This window comes from Budorcas taxicolor, chromosome 5 (genome assembly GCF_023091745.1).
Source record: "Budorcas taxicolor isolate Tak-1 chromosome 5, Takin1.1, whole genome shotgun sequence".
NCBI classification, from domain to species: domain Eukaryota; kingdom Metazoa; phylum Chordata; class Mammalia; order Artiodactyla; family Bovidae; genus Budorcas; species Budorcas taxicolor.
This window is the reverse complement of record NC_068914.1, coordinates 84,315,807-84,343,306: the sequence shown is the minus strand read 5'-3', so window position 1 is coordinate 84,343,306 and position 27,500 is coordinate 84,315,807. Positions and strand designations below refer to the sequence as shown.

The 27,500-nt window shown below is 38.4% G+C and overlaps 1 protein-coding gene across 1 annotated transcript in view; it reads left to right on the top strand.

Annotated features, from left to right (window-relative positions):
* The first annotated feature begins 13,471 nt into the window (after positions 1-13,471).
* The window catches only part of PDZRN4 (PDZ domain containing ring finger 4), a 417,074-nt gene continuing 403,045 nt past the window's right edge, over positions 13,472-27,500 (top strand). The window contains exons 1-3 of the mRNA XM_052640517.1: positions 13,472-14,122; positions 16,589-16,675; positions 18,511-18,618. Of these exons, the coding sequence (XP_052496477.1) occupies positions 13,472-14,122; positions 16,589-16,675; positions 18,511-18,618 (846 nt within the window). The remainder of the gene's footprint in view (positions 14,123-16,588; positions 16,676-18,510; positions 18,619-27,500) is intronic.

The following is a 27,500-nucleotide window of genomic DNA, read 5'->3' as shown; positions in this document are numbered from 1 at the left end:
TTGGCAATCTTGATTTTCTATACATACATATCTATTATAAGGTTGAATTTATAAGTTAGGCACAGTAAGAAATTACCAACAATAACTTAAAATAGGACAACTATGACAGTATATTATAATAATAAACTAAATAAATAATAAAATAAAAAATAAATAAAAAATAAATAAAATAAATAAACTAAAATGAAAGTTATGTGAATGTTGTCTCTCAAAATATCTTGCACTCATCTTTCTTTTTGTGATGATGTGATAAAATTACATGACTACATGATGTGATGCAGTGAGGTGAATGACATAGGAATTGTGACAGCATTAGGCTGATATTGACCTTCTGATGGTACCTCAGATGGAGGATGATCTGTTTCCAGTAATTTTAAGTTATCAAGCCGTGATCATGTTGATGGTTGTGGATCCTGGGTAGGATTGAGTATAATGGCACTACTCAGAATGTTGTGCAATTTGTAATCTACGAATTACTGTTTATTTCTGGAATCTTCCATTGAATATTTTCAAAATGAAGTTGACTATGGAAACTGAAACCATACAAACCAAAATCTCAGATAAAGGGGAATAATTGTAACTGAGGGTAAATATAATTAGTGACATCTAACATTTCCTTAGTGCTGTCTTCAAACTATACTTACTAATATTAGTTTTAAGCTATAGCTCTGGTATCATTATAACAAGTGTGTGTGCATGCTCAGTCACCTCCAATTATTGGTGATCCCATGGACTGCTGCCTGCCAGGTTTCCTATATTATAACAAGTGGTAAAAACCAAAGACTTAATTCAACAAAATAATTTGCTGGCATTCACTAAGCAACAAATTTAAATAATTGAACTTACCATATCTCAAAAGCTTATGACTTTGTGGAGAAACAATTAGAAGATACTAAGTTACAGAAAATTTTCAGTGAAAAACTAAACGGAAAATAATAGTTGAATCAATATATATAGTGACTGATTAATTAAGCCAGGGTTTAAAGAACTGAGACAATTGGATTATTATATAGAAAACTCCCAGGTATTTGAGACCAGTTATATGGGACAAAGTGATTTCAAATATAACCACATTAGTATTGATGTTGTCGTTCAGTTGCTCAGTGGTGTCTATTTGTGACCCCTTGGACTGCAGCATGCCAGGCTTCCCTCTCCTTCATCATCTCACGGAGCTTGCTCAAACTCGTCTTCATTGAATTGGTGATGTAATCCAACCGTCTCATCCTTTTTCATCCCCTTCTCCTCTTCAGTTCAGTTCAGTTCAGTCACTTGGCTGTGTCCAGCTCTTTGCAACCCCGTCAGCCTCAGCATGCCAGGCCTCCCTGTCTATCACCAACTCTCAGAGTTCACCTAAACCCATGTCCACTGAGTTGGTGATGCCATCCAACCATCTCATCCTCTGCTGTCCCCTTTTCCTTCTGCCTTCAATCTTTCCCAACATCAGGGTCTTTTCAAATGAGTCAGCTCTTCACATCAGGTGGCCAAAATATTAAGATTCACCATCAGTCCTTCCAATGAATATTCAGGATTTATCTCCTTTAGACTTGACTGGCTTTATCACCTTGCAGTCCAAAGTACTCTCAAGAGTCTTCTCCAACATCACAGTTCAAAAGCATCAATCCTTTGGCATTCAGTCTTCTGTATAGTTCAAATCTTACATCCATACAGGACTACCAGCAAAAACATAGCTTTGACTATACAGGGGCTTCCCTCCTAGCTCGGTTGGTATAGAATCTGCCTGCATTGCAGGAGACCCTGGTTTGATTCCTGGGTCAGGAATCTTGGGCTTCCCTCTTGACTCAGCTGGTAAAGAATCCACCTTCTATGTGGGAGACCTGGGTTTGATCCCTGGGTTGGAAAGATCCCTTGGAGAAGGGAAAGGCTACCCACTCCAGTATTCTGGCTTGGAGAAATCCATGGACTGTATAGACCATGGGGTTGCAAAGAGTCAAACATGACTGAGTGACTTTCACTTTCACTTTGACTATATAGACTTTTGTTGGAAAGTAATGTCTCTGCTTTTTAATATGCAGTCTAGGTTGGTCATAGCTTTTTTTCCAAAGAGCAGGCATTTTGTAATTTCATGGCTGCAGTCACCGTCTGCGGTGGTTTTGGGGCCTAAGAAAATAAAGTCTGTCATTGTTTCCATTGTTTCCCCTTCTATTTGCCATGAAGTGATGGGACTAGATGTATTGATGCTCACTTTTTGAATGCTGAGTTTTAAACTAGCTTTTTCATTCTCCTCATTCACTTTCATCAAGAGGCTCTTTAGTTCCTCTTTGCTTTCTGCCATAAGGGTTGTGTCATCTGCATATCTGAGGTTATTGACATTTCTCCTGGAAATCTTGTTTCCAGCTTGTGCCTCATCCAGTCCAGCATTTCACATGATGTATTCTGCAAAAAAGTTAAATAAACAGGGTGACAATATACAGCCTTGACGTACTCCTTTCCCAATTTGGAACCAGTCTGTAGTTTCATGTCCTTTTCTAACTGTTGCTTCTTGACCTGCATACAGGTTTCTCAGGAGGCAGGTAAGGTGATCTGGTATTCCCTTCTCTTTAAGAATTTTCTACAGATTGTTGTGATCTACACATAGGCTTTAGGATAGTCAATGAAGCAGAAGTAGATGGTTTTCTGGAATTCTCTTGATTTTTCTATGATCCAATGGATGTTGGCAATTTGATCTCTGGTTCCTCTGCCTTTTCTAAATCCAGGTTGTATATCTGGCAGTTCTCAGTTCATGTACTATTCAAGTCTAGCTTGAAGAATTGTGAGCACTACATTGCTAGCTTGTGAAATAAGTACAATTGTATGATAGTTTGAACATACTTTGGCATTGCCTTTCTTTGGGATTGGAATGAAAACTGACCTTTTCCAGTCCTGTAGCCACTGCTGAGTTTTCCAAATTTTCTGACATACTGAGTGCAGCACTTTCACAGTATCATCTTTTAGGATTTGAAATAGCTCAACTGGAATTCCATCACCTCCACTAGCATTGTTCATAGTTATGCTTCCTAAAGCCCATTGACTTTAAACTCCAGGATGCCTGGCTCTAGGTGAGTGATCAGACAATTGTGGTTACCTGAGTCATTGAGATCTTTTTGTATAGTTCTTCTGTGTATTCTTGCCACCTCTTCTTAATATCTTCAGCTCCTGTTAGGTTAATACTGTTTCTGTCCTTTATTGTGCTCATCTTGGCATGAAATGTTCCCTTAGTATCTCTAATTTTCTTGAAGATATCTCTAGTCTTTCCTATTCTGTTACTTTCCTCTATTTCTTTGAATTGTTCTTTAGGAAGTCTTTCTTATCTCTCCTTGCTATTCTTTGAAATTCTGCATTCAGATAAGTTTATCTTTCCTTTTCTCCTTTGCCTTTGAGACAATTTTAGACCAATTATATGGGACAAACTGATCTAAAATATAACCACGTTAGCATTATGCATAACAATTAATAACATAGTCTCATTCATTAATTACTCCAAGATGTCTAATAAGTATGAACGTAGATGTTCTCTCCTTAAAGGACAGCAAAAAAGTTGTAACCTTTAAAGAGTGGTATTCAAATATACATATTTATCGTTTCAATTTGCAATGAGATTTGATATGCACATTTTATTCTAAAATAACTCAGCAGTCAAGGTGTGAAAAAAAATGTTGTTACAGTGTAATGTTTAAGAGTGAACGTTCTTTAATGAGGCAGATTTTGGTTTAATCCCTGTTCTGCCACTTTTTTTGTAAACTTGGGTAAATTGTAGGAGTAATAATAGTATCTACCCAAAATGGTCATTGAGAGAATTGACTGAGAGTGTGCATGTAAGGACTGCCTTCACATAGTAGAGTTATTACATACCAGCTCTTATAGTTGTTTTTAATAACTTCCCTCTTTATCAGCAACTATGATCCACAGAGATACAGCACAGAAAATCAAGGTAAATCAAATAAAGGATTTAATATATTTTCCTATACAAACCATCTCTCACTTAAGGTAACATTCAGTTCAGTTCAGTCTCTCAGTCATGTCTGACTCTTTGTGACCCCATGCACTGCAGCACGTCAGCCCTCCCTGTCCTTGAGCAAACTCCCGGAGCTTGCTCTAACTCATATTCATCCAGTCGGTGATGCCATCCAACCATATCATCCTCTGTCACCCCTTCTCCTCCTGCCTTCAATCATTCCCAACATCAGTGTCTTTTCAAATAAGTCAGTTCTTGGCAGCAGGTGGCCAAAATATTGGTGCTTCAACTTCAGTATCAGTCCTTCCAAACAATATTCAGGATGGATTTCCTTTAGGATGGACTGATTTGATCTCCTTGCTGTCCAAGGGACTGTCAAGAGTATTCTCCACCACCACAGTTCAAAAGCATCAATTATTTGGCACTCAGATTTCTTTATGGTTCAACTGTCACATCCATACATGACTACTAGAAAAACTATAGTTTTGACTAGACATACCTTTGCTGGCAAAGTAATGTCTCTGCTTTTTAATATGCTGTCTAGGTCCCTCATAGCTTTTCTTTTCAAGGAGCAAATGTCTTTAATTTCGCAGCTGACAAAACATGGTCCAGTGGAGAAAGGAATGGCAAACCTCTTCAGTATTCTTGCCTTGAGAACCCCATGAACATTATAAAAAGGTACCATTACTATCTTATTTAAGAGCAATCTCTCACAACTGACCTCTCTTAAACAGGGTGCAGGAGGGCCTAGAGGAGCCATCCCACGTTGAAGGTCAGGAAGGGCGGTGGTGAGGAGATACCCCTCATCCAAGGTAAGAGAAACCCAAGTAAGATGGTAGGTGCTGCAAGAGGGCATCAGAGGGCAGACACACTGAAACCATACTCACAGGAAACTAGTCAGTCTAATCACACTAGGACCACAGCCTTGTCTAACTTAATGAAACTAAGCCATGCCCGCGGGGCAACCCAGATGGGCAGGTCATGGTGGAGAGGTCTGACAGAGTGTGGTCCACTGGAGAAGGGAATGGCAAACCACTTCAGTATTCTTGCCTTGAGAACCCCATGAACAGTATGAAAAGGCAAAATGATAGGATACCAAAAGAGGAACTCCCCAGGTCAGTAGGTGCTCAATATGCTACTGGAGGTCAGTGGAGAAATAACTCTAGAAAAAATGAAGGGATGGAGCCAAAGCAAAAACAATACCCAGTTGTGGATGTGACTGGTGATAGAAGCAAGGTCCGATGCTGTAAAGAGCAATATTGCCTAGGAACCTGGAATGTCAGTTCCATGCATCAAGGCAAATTGGAAGTGGTCAAACAAGAGATGGCAAGAGTGAACGTCAACATTCTAGGAATCAGTGAACTAAAATGGACTGGAATGGGTGAATTTAACTCAGATGACCATTATATCTACTACTGTGGGCAGGAATCCCTCAGAAGAAATGGAGTACCCATCATGGTCAACAAAAGAGTCTGAAATGCAGTACTTGGATGCAATCTCAAAAATGACAGAATGATCTCTGTTCATCTCCAAGGTAAACCATTCAATATCACAGTAATTCAAGTATATGCCCCAACCAGTAACGCTGAAGAAGCTAAAGTTGAATGGTTCTATGAAGACCTATAAGACCTTTTAGAACTAACACCTAAAAAAGATATCCTTTTCATTATAGGGGACTGGAATGCAGAAGTACGAAAAACACCTGGAGTAACAGGCAAATTTGGCTTTGGAATGCAGGATGAAGCAGGGCAAAGACTAATAGAGTTTTGCCAAGAAAATGCACTGGTCATAGCAAACACCCTCTTCCAACAACACAAGAGAAGACTCTACACATGGACATCACCAGATGGTCAACACTGAAATCAGACTGATTATATTCTTTGCAGCCAAAGATGGAGAAGGTTTATACAGTCAACAAAAACAAGACCAGGAGCTGACTGTGGCTCAGATCATGAACTCCTTATTACCAAATTCAGACTCAAATTGAAGAAAGTAGGGAAAACCGCTAGAGCATTCAGGTATGACCTAAATCAAATCCCTTATGATTATACAGTGGAAGTGAGAAATAGACTTAAGGGCCTAGATCTGATAGATAGAGTGCCTGATGAACTATGGAATAAGGTTCATGACATTGTACAGGGGACAGGGATCAAGACCATCCCCATGGAAAAGAAATGCAAAAAAGCAAAATGGCTGTCTGGGGAGGCCTCACAAATAGCTGTGAAGAGAAGAGAAGTGAAAAGCAAAGGAGAAAAGGAAAGATATAAACATCTGAATCCAGAATCCCAAAGAATAGCAAGAAGAGATAAGAAAGCTTTCTTCAGCGATCAATGCAAAGAAATAGAGGAAAAGAACAGAATGGGAAAGACTAGAGATCTCTTCAGAAAATTAGAGATACCAAGGGAACTTTTCATTCAAAGATGGGCTCAATAAAGGACAGAAATGGTATGGACCTAACAGAAGCAGGAGATATTAAGAAGAGGTGGCAAGAATACACAGAAGAACTGTGCAAAAAAGATCTTCACAACCCGGATAATCACGATGGTGTGATCACTAATCTAGAGCCAGACATCTTGGAATGTGAAGTCAAGTGGGCCTTAGAAAGCATCACTACGAACAAAGCTAGTGGAGGTGATGGCATTCCAGTTGAGCTATTTCAAATCATGAAAGATGATGCTGTGAAAGTGCCACACTCAATATGCCAGCAAATTTGGAAAACTCAGCAGTGGCCACAGGACTGGAAAAGGTCTGTTTTCATTCCAATCCCAAAGAAAGGCAATGCCAAAGAATGCTCAATCTACCGCACAATTGCACTCATCTCACATGCTAGTAAAGTAATGCTCAAAATTCTCCAAGCCAGGCTTCAGCAATACGTGACCTGTGAACTTCCTGATGTTCAAGCTGATTTTAGAAAAGGCAGAGGAGCCAGTGATCAAATTGCCAACATCCGCTGGATCATGGGAAAAGCAATAGAGTTCCAGAAAAACATCTATTTCTGCTTTATTGACTATGCCAAAGCCATTGACTGTGTGTATCACAATAAACTATGGAAAATTCTGAAAGAGATGGGAATACCAGATCACCTGACCTGCCTCTTGAGAAATATGTATGCAGGCCAGGAAGCAACAGTTAGAACTGGACATGGAACAACAGACTGGTTCCAAGTAGGAAAAGGAGTACGTCAAGGCTGTATACTGTCACCCTGCTTATTTAACTTATATGCAGAGTCCATCATGAGAAACGCTGGGCTGAAAGAAACACTATCTGGAATCAAGATTGCCGGGAGAAATATCAATAACCTCAGATATGCAGATGACACCACCCTTATGGCAGAAAGTGAAGAGGAACTCAAAAGCCTCTTGATGAAAGTGAAAAAGGAGAGTGAAAAAGTTGTCTTAAAGCTCAACATTCAGAAAATTAAGATCATGGGATCCGGTTCCATCACTTCATGGGAAATAGATGAGGAAACAGTGGAAACAGTGTCAGACTTTTTTGGGGGGGCTCCAAAATCACTGCAGATGGTGACTGCAGCCATGAAATTAAAAGACGCTTACTGCTTGGAAGAAAAGTTACGACCAACCTAGACAGCATTTCAAAAGCAGAGACATTACTTTGCCAACTAAGGTCCGTCTAGCCAAGGCTATGGTTTTTCCTGTGGTCATGTATGGATGTGAGAGTTGGACTGTGAAGAAGGCTGAGCGCTGAAGAATTGATGCTTTTGAACTGTGGTGTTGGAGAAGACTCTTGAGAGTCCCTTGGACTGCAAGGAGATCCAACCAGTCCATTCTGAAGGAGATCAGCCCTGGGATTTCTTTGGAAGGAATGATGCTAAAGCTGAAACTCCAGTACTTTGGCCACCTCATTCGAGGAGTTGACTCATTGAAAAAGACTTGATGCTGGGAGGCATTGGGGGCAGGAGAAGAAGGGGATGACAGGATGAGATGGCTGGATGGCATCACTGACTTGATGGACTTGAATCTGAGTGAACTCCGGGAGTTGGTGATGGACAGGGAGGCCTGGCATGCTGCAATTCATGGGTCACAAAGAGTCGGACACCTCTGAGCGACTGAACTGAACTCTACTGAATGTTACTTTAAGTAATGTCTCAGTGACTTTAGAGGGTCAGATTATAAGGAAATTGAAAGTTGCCAAAATTTTTAATTGATTCATTTCAGTTGCAGAGTCAGTGTCTGAATCTTTGTGAACTCCATGGACTGTAGCATGCCAGGCTTCCCTGTCCATCACCAAATCCCAGAGCTTTTTTCAAACTCATGTCCGTTGAGTTGGTAATGCTGTCCAACCATCTCATTCTCTGTCATCCCCTTCTCCTCCTGCATTCATTCATTCCCAGCATCAGGGTCTTTTCAAATGAGTCAGTCCTTCACATCAAGTGGCCAAAGTAGTGGAGTTTCAGCCTCAGCATCAGTCCTTCCAATGAATATTCAGGACTGATTTCCTTTAGGATGGACTGGTTGGATCTCCTTGCATTTTAAGGGACTCTCAAGAGTCTTCCAACACCACAGTTCAAACGCATCAATTCTTCGGTGCTCAGCCTTCTTTACAATCCAGCTCTTACATCCATACATGACCACTGGAAAAACCAAAGCTTTGACCAGATGGACCTTTGTTGGCAAAGTAATGTCTATGCTTTTTAATATACTGTCTAAATTGATTGCTTTTCTTCAAATTCTCCATTTCACTTTGTTTGACAAGTTATTCTCACAGAGACTGCCCAATTACCATAAATCTTTTACTGTATTTGGAATGCATAATAGCTTTGTTCATATCACTTTATTCCTCTTAAAAATGGCATTCTGTACTGTCATGATGTTGCTTCTACCTCTTTATTTTGCCAAAGGTAGCCCAAAAGCAAGATAATAGCATATAACTCCTAAAGACAGGGATTGTAAAGACTTATACAGCTCTCCGTTCTCTGAGTGTAACCAATTCTTTATTTACCAATGAGTAAAATATATCATAGAGTGTCTCTCATCTGGCATAGTATGTAACCCACATATCTTCTAAAAATACCTACTGCTGCCACTGCTGCTAAGTCACTTCAGTCATGTCCGACTCTGTGCGACCCCATAGACGGCAGCCCACCAGGCTCCCCCGTCCCTGGGATTCTCCGGGCAAGAACACTTGAGTGGGTTACCATTTCCTTCTCCACTAAAAATACCTGCCTTGTTTTAAATGGACTTTCAAAAATTCAACTTTAAAGCATCTCTCGCTTTATCATGTTTGGAATTTTTAACTAGTCTCAAGTTGACAGTCTTGCTGTTCCTCGCTGTGCACACTGTTTGCTGAACCCAGGGTAGGCAAGACAGGAGAGGGGAAGCTGGAAGAAAACTCAAGGAGTCATAGGAACTGCAGACATGTTTATTCTCTAATGGCGGGTGCGCCGGCCATAGCAGCAGACACTCTGTGTTCTCTCCTTTTGTGGTTGACCCAGAGGACACAGCAATAATGTAGCCACAAGGGCTTTTTCAGGTGGAACTTATATATGCTTATAGAACAAAAGTGGCCTGTGGCCAAGCAGGTACATTGGGATGTGTGTGTGCAGTGCTACAGCTGTTACATAGCCATGCATTTAGGAAACATGGGGCAAGAATGAAAGCCTGACCTCTGCCATCTTGGCTAATTTTCTCTTTCCCTACATTGACCTTTATATTATCTTATGCTTTATGAACATATTTATTTATGCTACTAGATACAATCCTGATCCTAGATTATACTGCAAAACTATCAAGAACAAAAATGAATTTTAGTTTCGTTAATACTGATAAATATAGAGCAGCTGGGTATTTTTGTCTTATCTATCAGAATAATAATATATAGTTTTATTTTGTTGTTCAGTCACTAAGTCATGTCCGACTCTTATGCCCCATGGACTATATATAGTCCACCAGGCTCTATCCATAAATTTGGGAAAACGTATTTGATTATAGACCATGAAATTAATTAATGATAAATGACTAGAGAGTAAGAGAAAAGAAAATATAAATGATGGGATTTCCAGTTCTTATAATAGAAGATGTAAAAAATTACTCATGTTAAAAGTATGAATTATGCTATATAAACATATGAAATAAATGACATTTAATTTTTGAAAAAATTTCTTCAGGTGTCCTGATTTCATGATTCTTAATCAAATTCATGAGACACCATGACAAAAGTCACAAATGAGTTGGTGTAAGGTATTATCTTCGCATGGAGTGGAAAATATCTCTTCCTTATTTTTCACCTCTCCATTCATCATTTGTGATTCTTGGAATATAGTATTTCAGTATTAGGTCTTTTAACATTTGACTTAACAATAAGTAACTAATCCGATTCCCTATTCATCCCTGAAAGTAAGGATGACTCAGAACTGGGTTGGAACCCTGCCTCTGTTCACTCAAAACATCTATGGGCATACTTTATTTTTCATTACTGGTCTAGAAATTGACCCAAAGAATACAGCAAGTTAATTTTTTAATCTGCTTTCAAGAATATGATTCCTGACAGTGAAAAGGAAAAACTATTTCTTAAGCTGAAAATACCCAACCAAATATCAACTATTTAAAGATATTTTGAATCAAGCCAGAGCCCTTGGCTTAGTGACAAACTAGGTCTATGTATTGTCTCCCCTCATCTCTCAGTTGGCCATTCATATTCTCAAGTTCAGTCTGAAAGAAAGCTTAAGAGAAAAAAGACAGGCATGGTCTTGGCTACAGCCAGCAGGATACCTAGACAAGAAGGAAGACAATGGCTCATCTTTCAGTTCTTCCTACAATATTGCTATTCAGCCTGCAAACTTCACTAACCAGACACTCAAAAGAAAATTATGATAGTGAAAGCATAAGGATATGTACAAACTAATGATGCAAGGCACTAATTTGTCTCATTTGCCAAAAGACATTTAAATATTACTGGATCAGTTTTGCTGAAATATTGTGCATACTCTATTTTAAACTTATTCCAAATGCTTCCTTTGCTTACCGCAGCTAATTATCTCAATCTAAACTGAACTGAACTCAGCTTCATGTTTCTAGCTCGCCCAAGCTTTTCCTAGATATTACTATTTTTCTTATATGTGGAATAGTTTTTTGCAGTCTGTGAAGTGAAATCAGACTATTTGGATCAACTGATGTCACACCTTTACTATGTTGCAACATTTTCAGATGGGAAGAATCCATGGGGTTCATGTTAAGTGTGTCCATTACTTTAGGGTTTAACTTGTACTGTTTTTCTCCCGGCACTTAACTGTTTTGGAAACACTCAAGCTTGCATGTTCTCAAAATTAAAAGATTTTCCCAAGTTCACTTTTGGCCTCCTTTGTTACTTGGCTTCACTTTACGTGTTCTCAGTTTTGAACTTGTTATTCTCTGTGGACACAGTCTTTGACATCCATTTTCCCTTTAGCAATCAAAACATTATATAACCTGGAAAAACTCATACCATAACCTGTTCACGTTTCTAACTTTTGTTGTAAGAATTGCATGGATGGACCAAGTGCATTATATAACCATTGTTTTAATTCTTTCTTTACAAGTAACTGCAAGTCTCATTTTCTAGTATATTTCTAGAATATTTTTAGATTCCATCTGTTCACATTCACTTTTTTAAAAAGTTCCTATTGCCATTGTTTCTATTGTAAAACAATAATTGCCAAGCCCTATTTATAAAGTCACAGCTTTAAGTCACAGCTTTTTCAATAGCTTAAAAAGATGGAATAGATGCCTCTTGCTCAGAATTATTTGAATACATTTTTTTTGAATACATTTTATAACATTCTGCTTTTCCCGATTCACCCAGTTCCCAAGAATATGTTCATGCTGTTAAATGATTTATTTATTCAGTGAATTTATTGTTTATTTGCTTGGCCAACGGGGAGAGGAATGTAGAGCACTATGCCAAATGTCACTTTATCATATACTGTATGATATACTGTATACCCTATACTGTTACTGTACATATGCAATGATCTTGTTTTGAAACAAGTTTAAAAACATATCAGATATTTGGCAACCCACCCCAGGATCCTCACTTGCTACTGAACTAATGAAGTCTTGCTAATGAAGTCTCCTCTTTCAAAAGGCTCAGAAAATTCTTATTAGCCTCTACAATTAGCCTTTGCTAACTCTTTAGTTGGTGTCAAGGATTTAAAGGACAAAGTCTGGAGCCTCTTTCATGTGTTTCAACTGATACATTTTGACACTATATCAAGTACATAATTTTCTGGGAACAGTGAGGAGTCAATCAGGGACTACTTTAGGAAGTTCATCCTAAGTTATGTGGAAGTAACTTCAAGAAAAATGGCAGGAAGTGGCGTTATCCTGGAGATAGGATTGCTTTGCATTCCTAAGGTTCAGAAGATGGTGAAGGAAGCTGGGGCGGGAAGGCTGAAGGGTCCCCTTAACTCCATGTGTCCTGTAAGGCCTGCTTGCTACACACTTTGACGAGTCAAACTGGAGGAAGGCGGCAGTTTGGATCTAAACTGTATTTTCAAGGTAAGTAGGGGGAATTGGTCATAAATTTTTATTTCTGTTATTTCACTGCTTTTTTTCATAATCTTTTCCTTTAATTCTCCTTTTCAGGTGCCCAAATGATCACATTCCCGTCCCTAGTGGTAAAATGTTTGTGGAAGTAGAAGACAAGACGGATGGTGTGGAGCTTGAACTTGGAGTCAGACTGCCTGGTAACAGAATCGTAGAGTCCTCCTGCTGCAGAGGATCTTGAATGGCGATTCAAGCTCTCGCTAAGCGGGGGATGTCCCAAGGTGAGCACCTGGCCTTTTCCTGGCCTTTCTTGTCAGCCAACATCCCACCTCTCTTACACTCACCTGATTTCTGGATCGTGATTTAAGAAGCCTGGCTCTGTAGATACTTCAGAGTAGATACTTCGGCTGCAGTCACTTAGCGGATAATTTTGTTGCGGATTTGAAAGAACAGAAGCTCATCGACCTCAAACACATTTATTGAAGAACGACTGAATGCCTGGCGATGAAGACAGTGGAAAATCCGACAACGATCCTGCTCTTCCAGAGAGACCTTCCATTCTGGTGGGGTTGGCTTCTTTCTCAACGCCTGCACTGTGCCGTGCCAGCTCTATTCAAGGACTGCTTGAAGTTCGCTATTCGGACAAAGGGGTCCACAGCTTTCCAGGGGATCGCTGTAATCCGACCTCAGCTCTCTGACAAAATTTGAAATAATAAAAACTGCAGAGCAGCGGACAGCGAAGGAGTACGTAGATTGACGGAGGGGGGAGAGGGAAGAGGAGAAGGAGCTGGGGGAACTGGGGAGAGGGGGATCCCCTGGAGGTGGCGTCTATTCGTGTCAATACGGCAGAATCAGGGGACCGAGTCAGAGCCAGAAAACTTCCAGCCAAACAAACTCAGATCACTCCCCCTCACCCCTTCCTCTCCCCTCCGACGAACCATCTCAGCTAAGAGCACTGTCCCTGTGGTAGCTCGGGGGAGACAGGGGGTTCGGAGTAGGTGGACCCCGCATTCGTGCCCCCTTCTCCCCCATCCCCACCATGGGCTTTGCCCTGGAGCGCTTCGCCGAATCGGTGGACCCAGATTTCCAGTGCAGATTGTGCGGCCAGGTGCTGGAGGAGCCCCTGTGCACGCCGTGCGGGCATGTCTTCTGCGCCCGCTGTCTGCGGCCCTGGGCGGCGCGGCGGCGCCGGTGCCCGCTGCAGTGCGGGCCCCTGGCGCCGGGCGAGCTGTACCGGGTGCTGCCTCTGCGCAGCCTCGTCCAGAAGCTGCGCATCCAGTGCGACTACCGCCCCCGCGGCTGCGGCCGCTCGGTGCAGTTGAGCGAGCTGGCGGCGCACGTCGAACGCTGCGACTTCGGCCCTGCCCGCCGCCGCCACCCGGGCAGCGTTTCCCGGCCGAACGGCCTGGGCAGTGGGGACCGGTCACTGCGCGGGGGCTGCAGCTCAGCGCCCGGCATCCGCCGCGGCGGGGGCGGGGGCGCATGCGGGGGGTCGCCGGGCGTCCGCGGCGGGAGCTGGAGGGGACCCAGGCCTCGGGTCTGGAGGTGGCGCGAGAAGGCGCTGCTAGCGCAGCTCTGGGAGCTGCAGGGCGAGGTGCGGCTCACCGCCCGCAGGTACCAGGAGAAGTTGACCCAGTACATGGCTCACGTCCGCAACTTCGCCAGGGACCTGGGTGGCGGCCACGACGCGGTAAGCGCTGAGGGATGGGGCACCGGGGAATGATCCATCGGGGTGGAAAGGGGAACAGTGCTTTCTGGCACTCAAGATTCTTTTCCAAGGTGACATCCTTCCTCCCGCAGTAGGAAGCATCCACCGCTCTGTTCATCCACTGCTCTTACCTGCCTTGTGTTTTAGTATTGCAGTCAGCGAGGATTCTCCCCTTTCCCTTATAATGGGATTGGAAGAAGTAAACAGCTTCAATTCCAACTTCTCGGTGAAGGAGGAATTAATAAAACTCGTTTTCCCACCAGACCCTTGCTCCACGTCTTTCACTCTCCTGCCCTAGCCTCTCCGCCTTTTTTTTTTTTTTTTTTTTCACCTTTGGCCTTTGCCTGAAGCCAGTTTGAGGAGGAAAGCTAGGAAACAAGGACCTCTCTGACTCTGCCTCGCCTCTGCCGCTGGAGAGCATCCCAGGGCGTGTCAGTCAGTCTCATACCTTCAGGTCTGAAAGATTTAGTTTCTACCAAACCGCCGGTATCAGCCACCTTCTACTCAGCGCAGGGACTCTGAGGGGTGCGGGAAACCAGAATTACCTGGAGTTAAGAAATGAAAAGATGACATTTCTTAGACCCACCAGGTTATTTTCATCACTTCCTAATAGTTCTTCAGTGCTTCCGAATTTCATTATTAGTGGAATGTTGCGAGTGTGAGTGTGAGACTTGGGGAACCAAGTCAGGAGCTCACATCCATCTGCCCTCAGACTAGCCCGATGAGCTCCTGGGCTGTTTCATTTCTTTGTCGAGGCTTCTGGCCTTGAAATGTGTTCCTGGACTGCCCACTTTCCGACCGAATAAACAAGCCTCCCTGAAGCGGCGGGTGAGACGAGGCCTGTTTATAAAGCTGTTCCTTCTCTTCTGAAGGACTTCTGCACAGTGTTTGACATTGTTGGTCGCTGCCATGGTGAGCAGAGATTTAACAGAACTTACACTCCGTTCAAGGAGCTGTTTTCATTCCCCAGCTTCCTGGGGAGGAGCAGCCCAGGAGGGTGCCCATCTGGGACTGCTTTGCACTGCCTCCAGCTCAAGCACCAAGTTTAGAAGCTTCTGTCCTTGAACCTAAAAAAGGATAATTGAAGGATGAGGAGCTGAGTTGTATCTAGTCTGATCAACAGAAGTACACTGTTATTAAAAGATTGGATTCTATTACATTTCTTTCTCTATTGTATCTGTATCTAGTTAAATTTATAAGACCAGAGAGAAGCACAGAATTATGGTCTGTAATACTGGTTAAGGGTGCAAGGTTTTGGGGAAGCAGTGGTTGGTGGAAAGGAGCAAGGCTAGATTATATGACAGAGAAGTCCATGCAACAAGTCAGGCTGTGGTTCTGAGAAGTGAGGAAGAACTGAGCGAGATCTGTATCTACTTACCAAACTAAGGGAGATCTACAGACTACTTACCAAAAGGCCCCTCTGTGCTGCTCAGAAATGTTTTGCCTCTACCAGTAGGGGCTGCTGTGCACACTGCCTGGGAAAAGCTCCTGAGAAAAAGTGGTGATGATGGTAGTAGTGGTGACGATGTTTATGGAAATTCATCACTCCAGAGTAATTACCAAACATGTAATTTTCCCGGATAGTTAATAATATCCATAACCATGAGTAAAACTCATAGTCTCGTACTGTTTCATCTTATGTTTAAATTGGTCTTTATTAATAAGCAGATATTGTAGATAGAATTCCTGTTTGTTTGTGTAACCAATTATTTGGCCATCAGGAAAGCAATGCATACTACTTTAGTTAACACAAATCCTCTCTCTCTTTTTAAAATTCTGCCAAACCAAATAAAATACCATTTAAAATTAGGATTACTGTAACTTACAAGACCCTGTATTTCAATAGCAATCTGAATATTACTGAAAGAAATTTATAAATAATATATTATTATATATATAAATTTATAAATATCCTTTACATCCCTCAAGAATTTCCAAAGTGAAATTTTTATATAAAATAATTCTTAGATTATTTAACAATTTACTAAACTCATCTATAATGGAGAGGAAAAACACAGATAGCTGTACAGTTGAATCAGAAATCTATTTTAAATTACAGTGGACTCAGAATTAGATGCTACATTAGGATAAAAGCTGCATGTGTAAAAATACACAGCCATTTAGCCATTTTTGGAAATAGTTATTTTTCTTACATCCATGGTTTTTCCTTCAAATGCATACTTTCATTTAAATTTAGGAAGAAATTAATCTCAAGAATTTAGCCATCCTTATCTTTAAAACTTTAAGGTTTTCTCTTTTCCAAATTTAATTTTTTTACTTTAAAAAAATTTTGATTCATGTTGATGTACGGCAAAACCAATACAATATTGTAATTAGCCTCCAATTAAAATAAATAAATTTATATTAAAAAATAAAAATAATATTGTAGCATTTGCTTTTTTCTTTTATATTTTTAACTAGTTAGTTATTTTATCCCTTTTTTTCTAGGAAGGAGAACATAAGCCACTCACTATTGTATTGGAAAGAGAAAATGACACTTTGGGATTCAATATTATAGGAGGTCGACCAAATCAGGTAAGTGATCTTGTTAATGAATAACTCGTTCCTTGTTTATAAAATAATAGAAGACTTAGCTTTCATTTGTGGATTTGGAGTAAAAAAATAAATGGTGATTTAATCTTTAAAATAGTGCTTGTCATCAAGTATCAGATTTCTTAATTGTAAATATTCCAGAACATGGTGAGAGTTTTTTGAGAAAAATAAGACAAAATAACAGTTAACTTTGCTACTTAAGAAAAAAAGAGTACATTTCATATTTTATCTACATTGTATAGACCTGTTGGCAACTTTCTTAAATAAATCTATTTCACAAAAATGTATATGCAATTTCTGCTTGATAATCTTTGGTGTATTACTTGTTCATAACTCTTATTTATAATGTCAAATTGATCAATTTTCAGATGCTAACACAGACCAGTAAGTTTATAATATATCTTGAATGAATGAAGAGTTAAAATGAATTGAAATAAGAGATAGTTGTTTTCACAATTTCATAAAAAATATCATGCTTAGAAAAGATAGTTTATTTGACATATTTTTGACTCCCCAAATCAATTCCTTTATTTAATTGAATGAATAATTTTTTCTACACTGATGCCAATCATTTTCAAAATTCATGAGTTTATAAACTCATAATAAATACTGTAGCTGCAAAGTTCTTTCTTATTCTTCAAATACTGTATCAGCTTAATTTTCATCCTCACTAGGAGAGGTGATAAAATTGTTAAAAAAATCATATTCTTTCAATTTCCCAAATTAGCTGTCATGAAAGTTTTGCACCCTACATTGCAGTTGCTGTCTATGGGAACTGAACATTGTTGGCCATATGCTGTGTTCAGGCCAGGGTGGCAATGACATGTATCCTCCTTTTATTTAGTATTTTGAAAACCTAGAAACTAATGACTGCTACGTTTCTGTTTGTAGAACCGTTCCCTTTTATTATGAAAAGGTAGAAGTCTTTTTAGCATATCATTTTGTTTTCTTTTCCCCTAAGTAATATTTTTATAAATGCTAGTTAGGTGTTTGACATTTAGATGAAACTGGACATTTTCAAGAGCCTCTTAAAATTCATGTTAAAGAAAGCTAATAAATGAGAAATAATCTTATTTAACCTGCCATAAAGTGAGATGACATTTAAAACTATATAATTTATTATTATAGGATGTTGGGCATTTTCCCTAAATGAGTTTTGCAATGTAACTGGTGTTTTGTGACTTACTAAAATGCTCTCTATGTATGATACTGACTATGTGTTTGAGAGTTAACTAATAATCAGACTCACTGTACATGGAACTCATTCCAGGAAGCCACTGAAATTTGGAGTCGATCTTTTAGAGTTTTATGCTTGAGTAAATGGTTTCCCCTGTGAATGTATACAGTCAGAGCTATATTTCCAAATGTGTCCCATTGTGAGGGTATATTTTTAGAACTATGACCACCTCTCAAACCAATTACATAGTGAGGCTGGATATGCTTTTCATTTCCTTCAACTTAGAGTCCTTTTAATTGCTACACCTCTTTAGAAGTGAGATGTTTTATAAATGATACTTAGAAGCCTACTGTTATCACCTTATACATGGCTTTCCTCATAGTTTTTATGTGTATGTACACAAAAACAGGAGGTAAATAGATAATACTGTCAAAGATGGAGCATTCCTTCACTAAAGCTGCCATCTAGATTAATGGCTAGTTTGTGTTAAGTAAGTTATAGTTCAATGCCAAATCTTCAGTTTAGAGAGAGAGTTGCATGTTTAGGGAGGTTTGACAATGTTGCATTTACTAAATTGTTTTCTAATCTAACAACATTCTGTTCACATCTTTCTTACTGCTAACGGCTTTATTGTTAATAGAATAATCAGGAAGAAACACCAATGGAAGGAATTTATGTTTCAAAAATTTTGAAAAATGGACCTGCTGATAGAACAGATGGCCTGGAAATTCATGACAAAATCATTGAGGTAAGACAATAATAAAATACAAGTACGATTTGTGAAAGAATATTTGGACATTTTAAATTTCCAAACTTACTACTTTTCCTAGGTGTAGTACTTATTAAAGTGTATATCTCCCAATAGTATTTAAGTGACCTATTTTAATTGTTAGATATTGGACTAGAAGAATGAGTCACCCAAAATTTCTAAATGTGTTAATGAATGTCTCCATTTGAAAAAATTGCCTGTCTCCATGAATTTTAAAGATGAATGTGTGATTATCAAAGGATTCGTTTTTTATGACATCTCAAAAAGGATGATAAATCTCTGCTGAAGAACATTTTTGACGAGTAAATATTACTATCTTTAAACTTGTAATTGGTAAGTTATGTGTAGAGTTTGGAATTATTTATACAATACCTTTTTAACATTTGTTAGTTTAATATGGTTATCTTGTTCATGTTTTACATGAAAAAAAAAGAAGCAGCTTTTTTTTCTTATTGCAAAAACTTGTTGGAAACTATTTTTTCTTCTGTATGTTATGTCTGTATTATTCGTATTTAGGGTTGATGAAGTAAACACTTACAAGTTAGTGAAATTTGAGTTGTGATTATGGAGTTTGGCGTCACTGCCATTTACTGACTCAGTGCTTTTGAAATGTTCATTGGTTGCTAAGTTGCTTCAGTCATGTCCCACTCTTTGTGACCCCTTGGACTACAGCCCGCCAGGCTCCTCTGTCCAAGGGATTCTCAAGGCAAAGATACTGGAATGGGTTGCCATTTCCTGTTGGATAGTATTATTTGGCTTAACTGAAAATTAGGTTACTTTTATCAATGGAATTATTTCCAATATATTAGTAAAGGCATAAATGGAAATTTGGAACATTTATTTAACTCCACTGTGCTTTTGGAAAAACTCTGTTTTCTAAATTATGTAATCGCTATCTTTCTGAGTGTCTGTATAAACTATCTGGATGGAGACTATTTTTTTATTAAACTTTGAATAATGCTTTAGATTTTCATTCATTTGTGCATTAAAAAGTTGAATTTCAAAGAATTTGACCAAGAATGAAAGTAAAGAGTAGAGAAGAGTCTATAGTTTATGGTTGACTTATGCCATTTAGAAATTAGCTGATTAGGCATTTTGGAGAAGAGAGAGGAGTTGCCTTTGGCTAAAAAAATTATGGTTTTTATCTAAAGAGGTCTCTTGTATCAAGATTTTCTTTTTGTAGCCAAGAAAGTATAGAGCTACTTTCACTGATGTTATCCAGTTTGTCTTGACAATTTGCCTGGTGGAAACATTTACATGCTACAGTATCTAAAGCTAGAATTTGTCTGTTTCTACTCATGTTTGTGCTGTATGATATAAAGGAAAGATAACAAACAAAAGATTGTTCTTATTATTTTCTGCATTATCTCTAAGCATTTAGGTTTTTCCAGTTAATGAAAAACAAATGCCTACATATGCTACTATTAGAAGTGCTGATGGAACTGGATATATATATATTCCATTAGCACACATATTCACATGTACTCATAACAGAAACACATACCCGGGATTTGAAAATGATTTATTCCAACGAGGCAACAATGTAATGTATGCTTTGTTGATGTTGTATGGAAAAGGAGGAAGGAGAATTTGTCTTTTATATTGTAATATGGCAAATTTGTTAAAAATGTATTGGTTTTGTTAATGTAAAGATGTATATTTATAAAAACTATGGTTGATTAATCAGTGCATCTCTATTTCTAATATTGTTACTAATATATTTCAAAATAACCTTACTTAAATAATACAAGATAAAAAGCAAAAAGATCAATCATGGGGTTGATTGATCAATTATATTGAAAATCAATTGATCTAAATTATAATTTATAACCAGCTGCAGTATTATTATTATTTCACCTTGATGTGCATGTATTAGCTGCTAATGACAAGAGCCTGAAATTTACCTCAGTTGCTCAGTTGTGTGTGACTCTTTGCGACCCCACGGAATTCATGCCAGGCCTCCCTGTCCATCACCAACTCCCAGAGCTTACTCAAACTCATGTCCATTGAGTCAGTGATGCCATCCAACCATCTCATCCTCTGTTGTTCTCTACTCCTCCCTCCTTCAATCTTTCCCAGTATCAGGGTCTTTTCCAATGAGTTAGTTCTTCACATCAGGTGGCCAAAGGATTGGAGTGTCAGCCTCAGCATCAGTCCTTTCAATGAATATTCAGGACTGATCTCCTTTAGGATGGACTGGTTAGATCTCACTTCCATACATGACTACTGGAAAAACCATAGCTTTGACTAGATGGACCTTTATTGGCAAAGTAATGTCTCTGCTTTTTAATATGCTGTTTAGGTTGGTCATAACTTTCCTTCCAAGGAGTAAGCGTCTTTTAATTTCATGGCTGCAATCACCATCTGCAGTGATTTTGGAGCCCAAAAAAATAAAGTCTGACACTGTTCCCTGTCTCCCCATCTATTTCCCATGAAATGATGGGACCAGATGCCATGATCTTCGTTTTCTGAATGTTGAGCTTTAAGACAACTTTTTCACTCTCCTCTTTCACTTTCGTCAAGAGGCTTTTTAGTTCCTCTTCACTTTCTGCCGTAAGGGTGGAGTCATCTGCATATCTGAGGTGATTGATATTTCTCCCAGCAATCTTGATTCCAGCTTGTGCTTCATCCAGTCCACCATTTTTCATGATGTTCTCTGCATATAAGTTAAATAAGCAAGGTGACAAAATACAGCCTTGACGTAACTCCTTTCCCGATTTGGAACCAGTCTCTTGTTCCATGTTCAGTTCTAACTGTTGCTTCTTGACCTGAATACAGATTTCTCAGGACGCAGGTCAGGTGGTCTGGTATTCCCATCTCTTGAAGAATTTTCCATGGTTAATTGTGATCCACACAGTCAAAGGCTTTGGCATAGTCAGTAAAGCAGAAGTAGAAATTTTTCTGGAACTCTCTTGAAATTTGCCTCAGTGATAGAGATTTATCAATGAATCCTTTTTGCCAGAGTACATTGGTATTATGCATATTTTCTTTATAGCTCTATACTGAATTCATGTGACCACATTTGCTGTTAAGAAATGAGTTAGGTGGTATATACATTTCTGGAATGTTATCTGTTAAATAGCATGAAATAGTTTGTAAAGAAGATGATTAGAAATAAATCTCTCATATTTAGTTGCTCAGGGATGCCATTAACTTTTTCAGAGTGAAAGGTAGTTGTGTGACCTTACTTAATATTCATATTTAAATAAGCTTGTTTGTTCTTGTGCATGTATATGTGCAGAAAATCCCTATGTGTATATAAGAAAGATATAATTCTTGTCAATTAATTAGTTCATTTGCCATTATGGCACCAGTAAACTTTATAATGGGAAGCTGAAAAGAAATATGTTGATTAATTTTAAATATACAAACATAAAAAAAAACAGATTTTATGTTAGATTAATTTTCATTTTTGTGCTCAGTGATTTGTTTAGTAAACTAATTTGATAATTTTTTTCTCAGTTTTTGAATTTCAAATGCCCATGCTGATTTAAACCTAGTTCAAAAAATATATTCATTTACAATATAAAGTACCCAAATACTTCATATATTATAGTATATGTGACTTAATTCCCACAGTCTGACACATTAATAAATGTTTTGAATTCAGTGATATATGACTTAAATGAAAAATAGAAACTGTTCTATAATTCATTTTTTACTTAAAATATACTAAAATTATTTTGTCTAGTTAATTACTTAAAACACTCATTATGACAGGTTTATGAAATAAATTTATAAAATAAATTTTCTTAAATCATTCATTTGAAGGAGAAAGTAGATATGTTAAAAGTTTGGTTCTACTGATAAAAAGATTTTGCTAATGCTAATAAAAATATTAGCTATAACAATTTTGTTAAAGTTTAACAAAGGCGAAAAACTCCAAAAATATGTCTTTAAATATTGTGCATTCCACTGAAGCTTAATTCAAGAACTATAAAAGAAAAATTAGTCATGAGATAAATCCATAACGTATTTTTCACATAATGAAAGGCATATTTAGTTTTGAGGCTAGTCACCATGAGCAATCATGTTTACCAGTTTATAGATGTTTACAAATCCACATTTGTTAAAATATTTCTGTGTGTAGATTCAGAAAAGACATCAGTTATGCTATGTCAGTTACAATATTAGGTGTCAAAGTATCACTGGAGATTGAAAAGGCAGAAGATATTGTTAGACATTTTGAAACATCACAGAAATTCACATAGACCAGGAATTCACCAGAGTGTACATCTGAATAAAAGCATCTTTTGCATGTTAGTTTTCACCCTTTCAAGGCACAAAGGACCACAGAAGATCCTTGATACTATCAAAGGCTTTGGCACACTTCTATGCAGGCAATACCAATACCTCATTATCACCATGTTAGGATGCCTGAGGGTATGTGAGAGGGAGTTGAGAGTCAAAGTTCACGGCTGCGGTCAGCAGCTACTCTTCTATTGTTATTTCTGTGATGCTGGTGGTGGGTTGCTGCTACTGCTGCTAAGTCACTTCAGTCATGTCCGACTCTGCGGCCTTATAGATGGCAGCCCACCAGGCTCCCCCGCCCCTAGAATTCTTCAGGCAAGAACACTGGAGTGGGTTGCCATTTCCTTCTCCAATGCATGAAAGTGAAAAGTGAAAGTGAAGTCGCTCAGTCGTGTCCGACTCGTAGGGACCCCATGGACTGCAGCCCACCAGGCTCCTCCGTCCATGGGATTTTCCAGGCAAGAGTGCTGGAGTGGGGTGCCATTGTTACACAACTATAACCCCCAGATGAGAAAGTGACTGGGGGGGGGGGGGTAGTCATTCATGGCTCTTCACATTTTGTTCTCCCCTACCCATTCCCCTGACTCCCAGCAATACTTTGAGATTGTGACAGGAAAGTCCACCCTTCTTTCAGCTTCTGGAGACTAGGGTGCAGGGGTCAAGTGCTGTGAAGTTTTTGAGGACAGTTGGGTGCAGAAAGCAGATTTTTCTTTAGTGTATATATTAAAATATCTTCTATTTAGTTTGAAATCCATTGTGAAATGCAGCACACAAGACTTCTCCATTTACTTTAGAAAGAATTCCAACATGGAATCATATCAATATAGCACTTTGTAGAAAGTGCTCTGTTTAGTACTAGCAGAAAGAACTTTACAAATGCAATGACTCTACAAGAACTTATTATCTCTTCCAGACTGCCAACTCTACTTTGTTTTAGTTCTTCAGTGTTAGATATTCTGCTTTCTCTGTCACTACTTTCTCTTCCTCTAAACTGAAAATCTTTGACGGATATCATGTTTATTTGCCCAAGGCTCTGCATAATTTGGTGTGGCTGTTAATGCAGGAAATTTAAATGCAGATTAGAGCTAAATGTTCAGGAATGCTTTTGAATTAGATCTTCAGTGAGGTACCCCTATATGTGCCTGATGGCATAGTGTAACTTATTGCGTCATTAAGCAGCCATGCTAATTTGTGTATGCATAAGAAGTATTTACAGGTTCTGTAGGTCACTTATATAACTGATGGGGAATTAGAATTTTTGACAAATTGCTATTTAATTCAAACATATTACAGAATTCATCAATAAAATATTATCATCCTCCCATGTTCTTAGAGTGTATTTTAATATTGACTGATTTTCTGAAAGAATTAGGAGAGAAATAAAGCAATCTTGTTAAGTGCAAGTAAAGAAGTACATCGTAATGAGTTTTAAAATCATGATTCCATTTGTAATACATGATTATCATTATATAATTGTATATTTTAGTATATCTTAAAAAGTACTGTGGTGCAGTGGGAGCATGAATTCTGAAATCAGGGAGATCTAGCTGGAATTCCTGTCCTGCCTTTTAAATGTATGACCTTAAATAGGCTTCTCTGGTGGTTCAGATGATAAAGAATCTGCCTGCAATGCAGAAGACCCTAGTTTGATCCCTGGTCAGGAAGATGCCCTGGAGAAGGGAATGGCAATCCACTCCAGTATGCTTGCCTGGAAAATTCCATGGACAGAGGAGCCTGGCAGGCTACACTCCATGGGATTGCAAAGAGTCAGACATGACTGAAAGACTAACACTTTCAGTTTCACTTGAATAAGCCAGCTGTGCCTCAGTTTCTATGCCACTCATACTTATTGTGTGCATGAAGTGCCAAGCACAGGGCAGGTTCCTGGAACCCGCTGTTGTGAGCCTGAGGTGTCTCATTCAGCTTATGCAAGTAGTTTGTTCTTCAAAGCAGACAGACAGTATAGGGAGGGGAAGGGCAGTTGTATTTTTCTTTTTTGGAGAATTCAGTCACTCCAGTGTTCAGTTATTCCCATTTCCATAGGCACCACAGTTTGAATGAGTAAATGTAGGAAGTTTTAAGTTGTACATTTCACGTACTCATATAGACATCAGATGCAAAAAGGGCTGCAGGAGAAAATTGTAGACTTATGATTTAATTCAGTCATTTAACAAGTATCTTATTAACTGCCTATATGTGTTAAATGGTGTGGTTGTATTATGGAAATAAAGAGAAATAAGGCTCATTCTCTGCTTTCAAGCAGCTCCTTATATAGAAGGCCTGTTTTCTGTCTATATAAGGCAAGGCAGGTCTTTATGTGAAGCTGCTCTTTCAATTGTTATGACGGCAAATGGGCATAATCATCTTGTCTTAGTGGAATGACACTATGGATTAATTTTAGTTTTCCTGTTATCCTAGAAGTACTTCAGTTCATTTTGAGACATGATGATATGGGATTAGTAAAAGAGTGGAATCTGGATGTAACATAGCATTTTGGTTTAAGGAGGAAATGTGGGCCTTGAACTTGGATCTCAGCCTTGGAATTGAGCTGGTTTATCTTACAAAGATTTCTCAATTTTTTCTTATTCCCATTTTTGTCCCCATGGCTATAAGGGTAACAACAGCTAGTTCCTCAAATTTTCTATCCAGTTTATCATAGTATTTTGCTTATCCCCTGAGTTTCTATTACTAATAAATTCAGTTCTGTTTCAAATATTTTAAATGTTTTATTTTAGCTTACAAAAGAAAAGCTAGAAAGGTCTTTAAAACCTTGAGCTTTAGTGAGCTAAGCACCGATTTATGTTTTAAATTTATAAGATATGAACTTTGATTTTTAAGTACTAAGCTTCTGAGAAAGTAAACAGGGCCACCATACATGACTGTGCAGTTAGCACACCACATAACTGCATGTGGTGTCCCTGTCAGAAAGCCTTAACTGTGACTCCCATTCCCCCTTTAGTTCCCAGCTACAAAGTCTCAACAGAGCACCTATGTAATTTACTTTTATTTAGATGATTTTTATTAGGTATAATTGACATGCAATATTATATTAGTTTCAGGTATACAACACAATGATTTGATATTTTGAATATATTGTAAAAACAATCACCATCATTAAGTCTAGCTGAAATCGTCACCATGGACATTTACAGGATTTTTTCCTGTGATGAGAACTTATAGGATCTACTCTCTTAGCAGCTTTCAAATATGCAAGATGGCATTTGCTAACTATACTTGCTGTTCTGTTCATTACATTCCCATCATGTATTTATTTTATATCTGGAAGTTTTTACCTTTATATTTTCTTTGCCTGTTTCCTCTATCCCTAACTCCCCAGCTCTGAGAACCATTGAACAATCTGTTGTTTGTATCTATGAGATTTTTTTTTAATTCTACATATAAGTTTGATCCCATTGTAACTCTCTCTAATTTATTTCACTCAGCTGATATATATTGATATATATATATGTACATATATATGTGTGTATATGTATGCATGTGTGTGTGTATATATACATATATGTATTTATATCTCACAGTTTCTTTATCCATTTATACATCCATGGATATTTAGGTTCTTTACATATCTTTGTCTTTCTAAATAATGCTACAATGAACATGGGGGAGCATGCATCTTTTTGAAACAGTGTTTTTATTTTCTTTGGAAAAATACCCAGAAATAGAATTTTTGGATCATATGGTAGTTCTATTTTTAATTTTTTGAGGAAACCTCATACTGTTTCTCATAGTGTTTTTCACCATCTACATTCCCACCAATAGTATGCAGGGGTTTACTTTTCTCTACATTTTGGCTAGCATTTGTCATCTCTTACCTTTTTGATAATATCTCTTCTAACAGATTTTAGGTGATATTTCACTGTGATTTTGCATTTCCCTGTTGTTTAGTGATGCTGAGCCTTTTTTCATGTTCTTTTTAGCTATCTGCAAATGTGTTTACTTCTTCTACCCATATTTTAATCAGATTATTTGTTTTTAAGATCAGTTATATATATTGTGTATATGTTTTGGATACTAATTCCTTATCAAATATATGATTTGCAAATATTTTATCTCATTCAGTAAGCTCCCTTTTCACTTTTTTCTTCTCTGCTGTGCATAAGGTGTTTAGTTTGATATATCCTCACTTGTTTCTTTTTCTTTTTTTGTTGTTGTCAAATCCAAAAAATATTATTGCCAAGTCCAGTATTGAGAACCATGGTGCCTATGTTGTCTTGGAGTTGTATGGTTTACAATTTTGCATTCAAGTCTTTAATTCATTTTAAGTGAATTTTTGTTTAGAGTATAACATAGTGATCTAGTTTCTTTCTTTTGCATGTAACTGTCCAATTTTCCCAGCACAATTTACTGAAGCGAAAGTGTTAGGTGTTCAGTTGGGTCTGACTCTTTGCAGTCTCATGGATGGTAGCCCACCAGTCTCCTCTGTCCATGGAATTCCCCAGGCAAGAATACAGGAGTTGGTATCCATTCCTTTCTCCAGGTGATCTTCCTGACCCAGGGATCAAACCCAGGTATCCTGCATTGCAAGCAGACTCTTCACCATCTGAGCCACTAGGAAGCCCATTTATTGGAGAGACTGTCCTATTGTCATT